This window comes from Ambystoma mexicanum, chromosome 2p (assembly GCF_040938575.1).
Source record: "Ambystoma mexicanum isolate Mex_15411 chromosome 2p, UKY_AmexF1_1, whole genome shotgun sequence".
NCBI classification, from domain to species: Eukaryota; Metazoa; Chordata; class Amphibia; order Caudata; family Ambystomatidae; genus Ambystoma; species Ambystoma mexicanum.
In genome coordinates, this window is record NC_090923.1 from 1,013,405,568 (window position 1) to 1,013,418,529 (window position 12,962).

General features: G+C 45.0%; 1 protein-coding gene across 1 annotated transcript in view; it reads left to right on the top strand.

The window, feature by feature from the left end:
- Positions 1 to 12,614, top strand: part of LOC138567030 (UTP--glucose-1-phosphate uridylyltransferase-like) — a 120,084-nt gene extending 107,470 nt beyond the window's left edge. The window contains exons 9-11 of the mRNA XM_069644855.1: positions 4,394 to 4,636; positions 6,760 to 6,864; positions 7,546 to 12,614. Of these exons, the coding sequence (XP_069500956.1) occupies positions 4,394 to 4,636; positions 6,760 to 6,864; positions 7,546 to 7,653 (456 nt within the window). The 3' untranslated portion in view covers positions 7,654 to 12,614. The remainder of the gene's footprint in view (positions 1 to 4,393; positions 4,637 to 6,759; positions 6,865 to 7,545) is intronic.
- Positions 12,615 to 12,962: the final 348 nt, after the last annotated feature.

The following is a 12,962-nucleotide window of genomic DNA, read 5'->3' on the forward strand; positions in this document are numbered from 1 at the left end:
ACATGGCCCGGAATCGGAATCTCCAAGAGATAGCCCTCCCTTATATAGTCAGTTAATGCAAAGTTGCAGACTACCGTGAAGGCTCCATAAATGCAGAGCCATCCCTTTTAATAGCAGTATAGCAGCATGGCTTCCTCTCCATCACTTGGCCAGCCCACTGCTGTTGGACACATAGGCAGACCCATATCTTAGGACTTTTCAATGTTGTGCGGCATTAGCTGCACCAGAGTTGGAATGACCTAAAATGGCTCTCAGATATGCTAATAGAGTGAACCAATGCTGTTTAGTGATTTCATGTGTTAGTCATTGCTGATAGCGTCCAATGTAGGTTTACACAAAGGTAATCATGCTGGTCTAATGTGAACACAGAGCAGCCAAATAGTACAGGCAAAGTTGATGCAAGCTCTATTCAATCTTCCCTCCAGCACAAGAGCACATCCTGTTTTTAGTGTTGCATTAATGATCTTGTTGTATTGGAGCATAATGTGAATGTAAGGCTCTAACTCCTCCCATTTACGCCACGCCATATTTTCATTTGTATGGCAGAGAGGAGGGGCAGAACATAACTTGTGTTTCCGCCAGATTCTTTCCTCACCATCACACAAATGCTGGAGATCCCGATAGGGTCTGCCTGCTATATGCACCAACATAAAGCAGGCAGACCTCATAGGGATTCCTTGCACACCCTTCCCCAGTCAGCGTGTACAATAAAAATTAAATGCTGTCCAACATGCAAGCCTGTTGGGCAGTGTTTAATTGCAATTGTGAGCGCTGCTTGCCGTGCAAGCATGGCAAGTGGCGCTCACATGCAAGTGTGTATGCCGCCTTTTGTCCTGCACTTTTTCACCCATGCAAAAGACCAAATTTGGTGGCGAGGAGCTGCCTACATGTATGTCAACACACAACTGCTGCGTGCTGCCCAATTACTCATTTGGACAGAATGAGCTCCTCAGTGTGTAGACGGTGGCAGGGGGTATTTGTGGTAGCCATCTATTTCACCTCAAATCAATGGATGCCATTTCAGAGAAATCCAAGTCAGAGAAATGCCATCTCCATTCAAAGCCTACTCACCAAATATGCATTCATTGGTTTCAGTGGAAAATGTCCCAAAATGTATAAACGAGCATTGGCAAAACCAATGATTTTGGATTTTGCAGTTGTTCAGGCATTTTACATTTATAGGTATGAATTTTCGCCGGCCACATATCACATGGACACGACTTAATTGATTACATCGCAGGTACAGCAATGATTTAGTGGAATTATTTTGTCAGGACACAATGTTAGCAATTATTAGAAGGGCGAGACCCTACTTCTGCAGAAATTGGCTGTTTGTTAGGACCATGGTCTGCTTTATCCAAATAGTTTCTCAAAGCATTGCTCTTTTTGTATGCAAATATAGGACATTTAGGGAACAATTTCCCTAAGTTAGAATCCAATTTTAAAATGCCCCAATTCTTCTTAATGACATTTTTCTTTTTCACGCTCTGTAGTGAGTATGTACTACTTACACACGTCCTCTGACTTAGCAATCTTTCACAAGGTATTTGTTCTTTTCGTTCAATAGGCTCAATTCGGTGTGCCTTATATTTACTTGCTAAATACGTTTTCTTCAATTCCGCTGCTTGTGTCAAATATTCATCATCATTTGAAATAACACATCTATATATAAGAATAGACTCAAATGTACAATCTCCATAATCCTGCATAGGGGAAAGCTAGTCACCAATAGCATTATTTCTATCCATGGGTTTGGGAAAAAAAGTAGTTCGTAGTTCGCCCATTTCACAATAAACTTCAACAAGCAGCAATTGTATATTCGTCATGCTGTGTTTAGTCTTAAATTGAATTCATGGTTCTAGATTGCTCATGTACACGAAGAAAATTCAATAACTTGGGTAAAGGGCCCCTCCAAATTCCCACAATATCATCTATGTACGTCAATAGGACTTTAAATGTTGCATCCGTCTGTGAATATGTAAAACGTTTCGGTTTCAAGATGCAACACAAAGGTGTTAGCATAGCTTGGGCCGTTGCCACCCCCATAGGCGTGCCTGTAATTTGTAAGTAAAACTGGTCCTCAATTTTAAAAAAAAATGTTAATTAGCACAATTTTCATACGAGTCAATACAAAAACTCTCTCAGGTCGGCAGTTATCTGCAGATAGCAATAACCATTGCATTGCTTCTAATCCCACTTCATGTGTGATGTTCATGTACATACTCGTACCGTCCATAGTAAACAAATATAATGCGATTGTGCAAAGGCAGTAGTTTGTAACGTAGTCTAAAAGTGACCAGTGTCGCTAATGTATGCTATGCTTGTCTGTATGAGTGGCTGAATCCCCTTGCCAAGATATTGGGCCAGTGGTTCTAATAAACTGTTAGTTGCTGCACTGATTGGTCTTCCAGTGGATTTTGTAGACTCTTATATATGTTGGGTAAGACCTATAAAACTGACATGGTTGGATAAAGCTTAGTTAGAAATCATCTAATTTTATGGGATATAAAATCATTCCTTTCATCTTCATCATTGTCTCATTAATCAAATTCCTTACTTGTTCCGTTGGATCATGTGGAATTTCCATAAAGGTCTCAGAGTGCATTCATTGTCTTTCCGCTTCCCTAAGTGAATTAAATGAATGAATTGTTTTTTGATTGGGAGTTGGGTTGTTCCCTGAAGAATATGGTAGATCCGAAACACGTTGTAAGAGGGGAAAAGACGATAGATGAAATCTTCAATTTCCACAACAACAAAAAAACGTTTGACTTGATGATATCTGTGTAATGTTGTCATGAAAAAATACTTCATAGTTTTCCTGAAGGAAATAAAAGGGAAATAATACGTATTGTGGAGGAAATTGTGTTTACATAATATATACATTTGTTGAAATTAACTGTGTTTTGAATTTTCATCTATGAGAAACGCTCTAATATTTTGAAGGCTTTTGCCTCTAGAGATGGCATAACAAGGGAAGGGAGGTTAGAAGTAGAAGAGAGAAGGGGCATATCGATGGAAGGGAGGTGAGAGGAGGAAGAGGGAGGGGCATATCGAGGGAAGGGAGGTTATAAGTAGAAGAGGGAGGGGCATAACACGGGAAGGGAGGTTAGAAGTAGAAGAGGGAGTGGCGTAATAAGGGAAGGGAGGTTAGAAGTAGAAGAGGGAGGGGCACAACAAGGGAAGGGAGGTTAGAGGCGGAAGAGGGCAGGGAACATATCGAGGAGAGGTAGGTCAGAAGTGGAAAAGGGAGAGGGCATATCGAGGGTAGGGAGGTGGAAGAGGAAGGGGGCATATTGAGGGCAGGTAGGTGAGACATGGAAGAGTGAGGGGGCATATCTAGGGAAGGGAGGTGGAAGAGGGAAGGGGCATATCGAGGGAAGGGACGTGAGAAGTGGAAGAGGGAGGGGGCATTACAAGGGAAGGGAGGTGAGACGTGGAAGAGTGAGGGGACATATCGAGGGAAGGTAGGTGAAAGGTTGAAGAGGGAAGGGGCATAATTTGAGGGAACGGAAGTGATAGTTGGAAGAGGTATGGGTATATTGAGGGAAGGGAGGTGAGAGGTGGAAGAGGGAGGGGCCATATCGAGGGAAGGGAGGTGAGAGGTGGAAGAGGGAGAGGGCATATTGAGGGAAGGCAGGTGAGAGGATGAAGAGGGAGGGGCATATTGAGGGAAGGGCGTTGAGAGGTGGAAGAGAGAAGGGCATATTGAGGGAAGGGAGGTTAGAGGTAAGAGGGAGTGGCATTTCAGGGAGGTGAGAGGTAGAAGAGTGAGGGGCTTATCGAGGGAAGGGACGTGAGAGGTGGAAGATGGAGGAGGGATATCGAGGGAACGGAGATGAGAGGTGGAAGTGAGAGTGGGCATACCGTGGTAAGGGAGGAAGAAGAGGGAGGGGGCATATCGAGGGAAGGTAGGAGAGAGGTGGAAGCGGGAGGGGCATATCGAGGGAAGGTAGGAGAGAGGTGGAAGAGGGAGGGGCATATCGAGGGAAGGTAGGAGAGAGGTGGAAGAGGGAGGGGGATATCGAGGGAAGGTAGGAGAGAGGTGGAAGAGGGAGGGGGATATCGAAGGAAGGGAGGGGCGGGAAACTAACAGAAAAGCTGTAAATAAGATGGGAGGATGAAATGAGACAAATGATAAGTTAAGAGAGTTAAGAGAGTGGTAGTGAGTAATGGATACATGTCATGGGGCATTTCAGAGAGCTATGGGCAAAGAGTATAAGGGCAATAAATGAAATGCAGGAAAACAGAAAGGGGTAAGGGAGAAATGTGTAGATTAATGGGGCAATGTGGCAGGGAATACCAGAGGAAAGCCAGTAGTCAAAGAAAAAGTATGAAAGAATGAGTGAGTAGTGGAAGGGAGCTCACCCTCTCACTGTGCTCTGCTGCATTTTAGACTCTGGATGACGGGCTGACAGTAATCCAGCTGGAGACGGCGGTGGGCGCTGCCATTCAGAGCTTCGGCCGTGCCATTGGCGTCAACGTTCCACGCTGCCGCTTCCTGCCGGTGAAGACCACCTCGGACCTGCTGCTGGTCATGTCAAACCTCTTCAGCCTAAACCAGGGCCAGCTGGCGCTAAGCGAGCGCAGAGAGTTCCGCACTGTGCCCCTCGTCAAGCTGGGCACTGGCTTTACCAAGGTAAGGTTGGTTATGCCGAGGACAGCTGCACTGAAGGGGCAGCTCCGGCCTAGTCAAACTAGACAATAGGCCGGGGTTGATCAGGAAATCAGAGGAGCTCTCAAGAGGCCGACTGCGGCTGAAAGGCAGATTGGGGTAGACCTTACCACGGCACTATCACATTTCATGGTTACTGGCCTGAGATAGGTCTGCCTCTGGTCTCGAGGAAGCTCAGGCCTCTGCGGGACCACAACAACTGCCAAAATATTCTCCATGTATCTAATGTTAGTGTCTCCCGCTGCACCTGTTCAGTAGTGCCCGCTCGAGTCTTGATGTGTGGGGAAGATACCTGTTGGATGGCATTTGAGACTGTATAACATGTAGACCAAAGATACATGTAGACAGTTTGGGTTTATGGCGTACAGTTGAGTTCCAGGGCATGACTGATTGCTTAATGGGCGGTCCCTTTGCTAAAGCACAACGCAATGTGATGCTGGTCAGAGGACGTTCCAGTGGTTGCCTAAGCATTGCCACTTTTTGGTTTTCTCAGTGAGGAGTGTGGTTAGACATTGGCCTCAAGCTCCCTGTACTGATTTCCTGGAGCTCCTCCTCATTGCAGTAAAGCCATCCCATCCCCTTGCCGCCCCCACGCGGCTCCCTGAGTTGGCCCGTATTGCTCTACACAGTGGCTATGACCAGCAGTTTTGGCCGAACTACACCCACTAGCGGCCCGTTGACTGAACTCTATGTGGTTTGTGCATCAGAGTCGAACTGGCCTACAGGGCAACAAAGCAATGGCCCAAAGTGCCAGCCCAGCATGCTAGTGTAGGATAGTTTTCTGGTGCCAAAGTGGACCCGTTTTATGTGTTGCTACCAGGGCTTTAAGTGGGTTAAAAATTCGAGAGGGGGCCCTCATTTGGGGGCGTGGCTTGCGGGATGGGCGTGGCCCAAAAAGTACAGAAACAGTTAGGTACGCAAACAAATATATAAATGCATGTAAGCATGTATATATTTGTGTGCGTACCTTACTATGGTTTGTATACTATGCAAGCCATTTTTTTATAAACATAGAAATATGTAAGATATTTCTATGTTTATAAACGATGGCTTGAAAAGCAAACAAACCATAGTGGGGTACGCACATAAATGTATAAATGCTTACATTTATGTACTTATGTGCGTGCCTTACTGTGGTTTGTGTACTTCAAGATGACTTGAAAAGTACACAAACCATACTAAGGTACAGACACAAATATATAACATTTATATATTTGTGTGCGTACTGCGTACCTTATGTTTATGTTTTGCGTACTTTTCAAGCCATCTTGTTTAAACATTTTTATGTTTATAAAAGATGGCTTAAAAAGTACACAATTCAAGCCATCTTTTATGAACACAGAAATCAGCACGGAGTCCCCAGGTTCGCTGAGGGATAAAGACGCTTGGCGACTTGGGGAAACAAAGGGATAGTAACTTCCTCTGGTGACCCTTCGCTCAAGGAGTCACCAGAGGAATTTAGAGTGACTGACAGAAGTGCCAGCCAGCCAAAGCAACACTGACTTATGCACCACTTCTTAGGTGCCCCCGGTCTATGTTAAGTTACATTGTGGTTCACTTGGGCACTTCTGTAAGTGGTGAAATTATTACGAATCTATGGAATCGGCTGACACACAGAGAGCTATGCAGATCTAACCCAGACGTGTACTGGGCCGAGTGAGAACATACCTTATGCAGCAGGTGGCCTAAAACCTGCTGTCCGTGATTCTGCATGGACCACTGCGATCCTCTTCCAGGGAGGTCTTCTCATTAGCAACGCAGAGATGGTGGCAGGACCAAGCCTCGTCCTGGGCAAGTTGCCTGTCTCTGCGCAGCACAAGATGGTCGCTCGGAAGTCTGCTAGCTAGGTGGCTTAAAAGGGCACTGACGTGGAGGAACCTCTGGGTTTTCGGAGGGTGACATTGCGTTATTTGTCAGGGGCTACAGCATTCTTTCAATGTCTGTTAGCGTAATTAATACTTTCACGTTGAAGCATGGGCTGCTGCTTTTTGACAGAAGGCCTTCTGGAAACGTTTGGGGGTGGTGTGGATAATGTCTGTTACCATATTTGCAGTGCTCAACCTGTGTGTCCGTCTGTCCCTTTTCAGGTGCACGACTTTCTCCATCGCTTCCTTAGCATCCCCGATCTGCTGGAGCTAGACCACTTGACTGTGTCGGGCGACGTCACATTTGGAAAGAATGTCACACTGAAGGTGAGTCTCTTTGGGTTTGTATGGGGGATCGATGGCATGGAGGGATAGGTGTAGATGGTATGGGGCTGTTTGGATCAGATTTAAGAACCAGGGAGATAAAAGTCCATTTCTCTTTGCATTCTTAATCTGCAAAGATCCACTGGTGAAAAGCTCTGTGTCCCACTGGCAATCTTGGATCCTATCTAGTGCAAGAGGTGACCAGCTCTATAGGTCAAAGGATCGACAACCAAAGGATCGAATGGTCAAAGGGTCGACACCAAAGGACCGAAAACAAAAGGATCGAAAAAAAAAATTGATTTTTTTACATTTTATTTTGGGGGGTCCCCCCCAATGCCTCGTTTTTTTGTGGTAAAAACCACTTTTTTTCCATAAACAAACCCCACCAAAAAAATGTAATTTAAAAAGAAAATTCAATCCTTTTGTTTTCGGTCTTTTGGTGTCGATCCTTTGACCATTCGACCCTTTGTAGTCGACCCTTTGACCGGACACCTTAATCTCCTGGCCCCTTCCAGCATTAGAGGTTACCAGCCCTGGAACCCTGCACTAGTTTCCTGAGCCCATCTTGTCTTGGAGGTGAGGGTCCATGTGCCGATCATCCTAGTAGTGAAATGTCACCCAGAAGAAAGGATTTCCAAGTGTTCATGTTGTAATCTTTGTCTTTGGCCCCATCTTTTTACCAAGGGCACCGTCATCATCATTGCCAACCACGGGGACCGCATCGACATCCCCACTGGCTCAGTCCTGGAGAACAAGATTGTATCTGGGAACCTCCGAATTCATGATCACTGAGACAGACTGGATCAGCAGAACACTGTGGTCCCGGAGGAGAAAGGAGCAGCAGGGCCACCATCTGGAGGCAAGGGTCGTGTTCCACATCCAAGAACTCCTCCAATGTTACCTTCATCTGTGGCAAGATGGTTCACTTGATCCAACCAGATCTGGGTCCAGTGGTTCCCTTTATCTCACTGTTTTAAAGCTGTGAAGTCATATACATACCACTACGGATTCCGGTCCTGCCAATTTCCAAAATAAAGGAAGTAGGAGGAATACAATGAAGGATCAGACTCTGAGTGGAGAACTCTACTCCTGAACTCGGGCACCAGCTCCTGCAACTGTACTGTGATGGGTGCTAAGTCACTGCTGTTACATCTGCCTTTCTTGCCTCACCGTGACTTTAAGCGTGTGCCATTTTGACTTGGTGAATTAATTTTTGTGCAGGTGGGGAATGGCATACCTGAACTTTTGCCAGTGAATCCTGTGGTCCAAGAAGTCCGGAAGAAGCAATGCCTTTAACTTCTTCCGTGAAATACAAGACATTGGACTCCCCGCACTGCCCTCCCACCCCCACACACACACACACCATCCTATCCACCACCAACCAGCAGTGATTGGGGATATGTATACCTTCGTGTGTGGGGATATTGAATCAGCAAGTAACTCGGATGTTAAACATACAGAGATTATAGGTACTGTGTGCATGGGATTAATAAAGATAGGAAGCAACAGAGGCTACATGTAGGGGGTGGGATTGGGAGAGTTGGCTGCAATGGGGACTGGAAGCAGATGATAGGGGCCGGGTGGGTTTAGCAGGGAAAAATAGGATTGAGTGGAGTGATAAGCGATTGGACGGATGTTCTTTGAAGTGCAGAGTCTTTGTCTATTACAAGTTGGACATTTCTCAATCAGCAGAGATTGTTCAAATTATACTCATATATTTAGGAATATTCTTTGAGCAGAGACTCGGTTCAAACACCCATCAGAGTTGAGTGAGTTTAATCAGCCGAGGTCATTGATGAGATGGTGGACATTCCCCCAACAATCTTTGGAGATATTTTCCCACAGCCATTTGATCAAATTCAAACCTCAGTGATTGGGAATGTTGAACTAGCAAAAACTGCGGCTATTCAACCTGCCACATTGGGTATATTTAAACAACAGAGATTTCCAATGCTCTATCAATAAAATACTGTAATATTCAACCAGAGACAATTGGAATTGGGCATAATCAGATAGAGAAAATGGGGATACCCAAACAGAGATTGCAGACATTGAACCACCAAGTATTGAAGACATCCTGCCAACAGAGATTGGGGATAGCAAATCGAATTTCATCGCATCTATCCATCTGAACAACAGATTGATAATATTCAACCAACTCAGATTGAGGGTATCAAGCCAACATATATTGGGTGTATTCATTAAATGGAGACTGGAGATATCCATCCATCGTAGAGTTGTGGGCATTCAACCATCATAGGATGAAATATTCCGTAATATGAGAGTAGGGATATTCAAACAAGGAAAATTTAAGACATTTATCAAGCAAGTATTTGGGACATTTAGTCTGCAGATGTTGCGTAAAAATCATCTAGAAATAGGTGGTGGTCGACTAGAAGGGATTGGGGATATTGGGCAAATGTCTGTTGTGAATATTGAAACAGAATGTGCAGATATTCATCTGGCATATATTGGGAACAGTAAACCATCAAAGGTATGGGATATTATCGACCAGCAGGGGCTGTGCTATTAAACAAACTGCACCTGGGACTAATCAACCACCAGTGAGGAGGAATGTCTCTGCCGCAGAGATTGAGAGGGAGATGTTCAAAGAATTGTAAACAAAAAAATACAGCCAACCAACCCCTCCCGAAATTTTTTAAAAAAGTAACATACGTAGGCATAATTGTGCTTTCTACCGGAAATGTCATTTTTCAAAATGGCAGATTGATTAAAAAAAAAAAAGATTACAAAAAGCAGTCTTGATTGTCATACCTTTTAAAAGTGTAATGCTAATTTGTTTTGGAGGCAGGGTATGGGACTACACAAGTCCATTCTTCAGGCTGTCATCATTGGTAGGATAGGAAACATGTTGCAGAAAGACCCAGCAAATCAAGATATTCACTGGCCTACCAAAGGCACAACACTTGCAAGATTTCCTACTGCCCAGTTGCTTTTTAAAACTAATGCACTTTTTTGTATGGCTAACAAGATACTCATCGATTTCTTTTGTGAAGAATTCCTTATGTTATCAGATACTTATATTGTAAGGAATCTGTCCTGTAGGGGACGAGTAGGGAGTCCATGTTGCTCCACTGATGTTGCCAAGAGAGGCTTCCAGAGAAGACCTGGAAAGGGGTGCCAGTTTATTTGGAGATTTGACCAAGCCTTTTGTTTTTAACTCCGTCTTTCATTGTAACTCTGGCAAACATTGAAAAAGCAATGAAATGTTAACCCCTTAAGTGCCAAGGACGAGTATGCTCATCCTTTTTGCACAGACTTGCATAATAGCCTGGCTCTTGGAAAAGAAAAGTTTTTACCAGGTAATGAGGTGAAAGCTATGAGAAATATGGCTATCTTGATTTGAAAGGTCACTGGCTGTCTGCCTCACTAGGGTGCAATCCTCACAGTCCTCGAGGAGTACACAAGCATGCATTTCACGGTAGCAAGCGGACTTGCGGGGATAAGAAGCACCTCTAATGCATGCAAAATGTTGCACTCAGCTGACCAAAGAGAAGGAGGATAGGGTTAGCCGACGGAAATGCACTTTATAGAGCCAGCAGCGCTTTTGTTGGAGTGGGCACAGCGTGGTATAGGCAGTTGACAGGGCAGGAATACCCCTATTTCCGTATGCAAAGTGGGTGCGTCCAAAGTAGGAAGCAAGGACAAGCAAAGCGAATAGGGGAGACACCTGCAGAGGAGAAAATACGCAAAACAAGTTTCCAATTCTAAATAATGGGCTTGCGCCAATTCATCTCTCTTCTAAAATGTCACGAGATGCTAATGTTGGTCATGACAACACGGCTCCAGTTTGTAATCAATATAAGTAGCAAGGGCGCACATGCATGAGAAACATATGTTTGCAGGACTACTTCATTACAAGCGTTGGCAAAGTCAGCAGTTTGGGCTTTTGTGTTGGCATGGGATAGGCATTGATATAGGGTTACTACCTGGAAATAAAATTGCAACAGCCAGAACATGATGTGATTACCTGGACATGTGACAGCAGTGTTTGGCAAATGCTGTTTGATACCTGTGTATAAGCCCCAAATGCTGGCTTTCTCAAAGCTGGGTCTAACAGGACTTCAAGTGGCTGAAGGGACTCTTGGTTAAGGAATTTGCATTGTCTCATGAGGATAGCTCAGGGGCATCGTGCTCACCTTCGGAGCAAGACGACAGTAGCAACACAGGTTTGATACCCGGGTCCGCGCTTAGAAACCTTTGGGTATTAAGCGCATTATAAATAACCTATCAAACCATAGCCAGTTACTGCTGCAATTAAGCCATTAAGTCTCAACAGAGTGCTTCGAAAAAGCACTGGCAGACTGAAGCTTGATGTTACTGCTTGATAAAGGGAGCTCAAAGAGATCCTACGAGGAGGTGTTTTGGCCGGGGAGGGGCAGGTAGTTGGTGGGAATGGCCGTATGGACTAGCAGGGAGATGGGAAGTCAATGGGTGGGTAAATAACCAAACAACACCCACAAGCTGTGTATACCGCCTCATATGTCATCTCCCTTCTACTTGTACTCCAGTGCAATAGTTCACTTTCTAGGTGGCGCTTAATCGCCACCTAATAGCTCAAACTAAAAACCTCAGATGTAAGTATGCCTGCATTCTGCACACTCTCACGCTGCATGCATGTGTGTAGCTGTAGCGCTTTCTAACGCCGTCAGACTATTGCAAAGCGATGTAGGCTAGAAGAGGATGGGGGTGGAGGATGAGTAGCAGAGATCTGCGCCCCCCTCGAAAAGACCCACTAGATCAAGTTCCACTAACCGTCTAGCCATGCCCAAAAGCCTCAAAGTCCGAGCAGGTGGCTCAAACTTCCCAGTTATAGCAGCCGCCAACTGGAACCTACTCACTCCCATAAACAGAAGCATTGAGTCCCACGCGGCCTTCAGAAAAGCAATCAAAACAATTCTGTTTGTATAACCTCTAAGGTGCCATTATACCAGCACCTCATCTGCCTCTCATGTCTAAATTACCACTGTACTGTACATTATATCAAGTATCTCTTGTATGTCATCCACGATTGCACGTCCACCCTGTAAGGCACTGACACTTGTAACCCATGCACTGCCTCTTACATCTTGTAACTAAGACACCTTCTTGAAACAGCGCCTCGATACCTCCGGGCTGCTAGGCGCTTTACAAATACAAAAATAAATAAATAAATAAAAAAGAGAGAAGGAGAGGCAAAGAAGAAGAGAGGTTGTAAGGAAAATGTTGGGGGGGACCTCGAATAAAACAGAGTATGACCGGATTGTCCAACAGGTGGGGCCTGAAGCAAATGTAGCTGGGACCACCATAGTGGCATTACATCTGTAAATTCCCACACAGCGCTGCAGAGAGGGCATTCACAGATTTTGGGTGGGCCTTGCCGCTCAGGCAAGTAGTCTTCCATGGATAGCTTCCATTAGGCACATTTTGCTAAGAATGACCCTGGAACACTGTGTGGGTCCACGTAACGCAGGCATTTTGCACAGACTGGTATGCACAAATTGTGCCTGGACATGGGATGACTGGCGCATCTTGTGCCTGAGAGCGCATTCTTCATGAATCCAGCCCAGAGGTTTTATTCATAGGTAACTGTATATATTTATAAGAAATGGATTATGATAATAAATGTTCATGTTGTTGTAACTTGCCTGAAAGTGCATTCTTGGTGAATCCAGCAGAAAGGGTTTATTTATAGGTAACTGTATATGTTTATAAGAAATGGATTATGATAATAAATGTTTGTGCTGGTATAATTGGCCTTGCCCAGTTTGTGTGCCTGTCCCGTGGTAATGGGGTCTGAGATGGCCTTCTGTGTCGCAGGGCTACTCTGGGAAGGCTCTGCATGGACTCGGTGCTGCAAGGAGGGGTGCAGTGAAATGTCAAAGTGAAATGTGCTGAGGGTTGCAGGGGTTACTGCACAGTGACTAATGCACACACTCAGGTGGACACACTGAGCGCTGGAGTTACTCTCTTTAATTTGGCAATGTATGAAACGGTAGAGGGGTATCAGCGCCATTTGGGCAGATGAGGCAACATGCAGTGGGGAAAACGGGTAAAAAGCTAGGTGTTGTGGCATAAATGAGTAAACTTGGCCAAAGTGT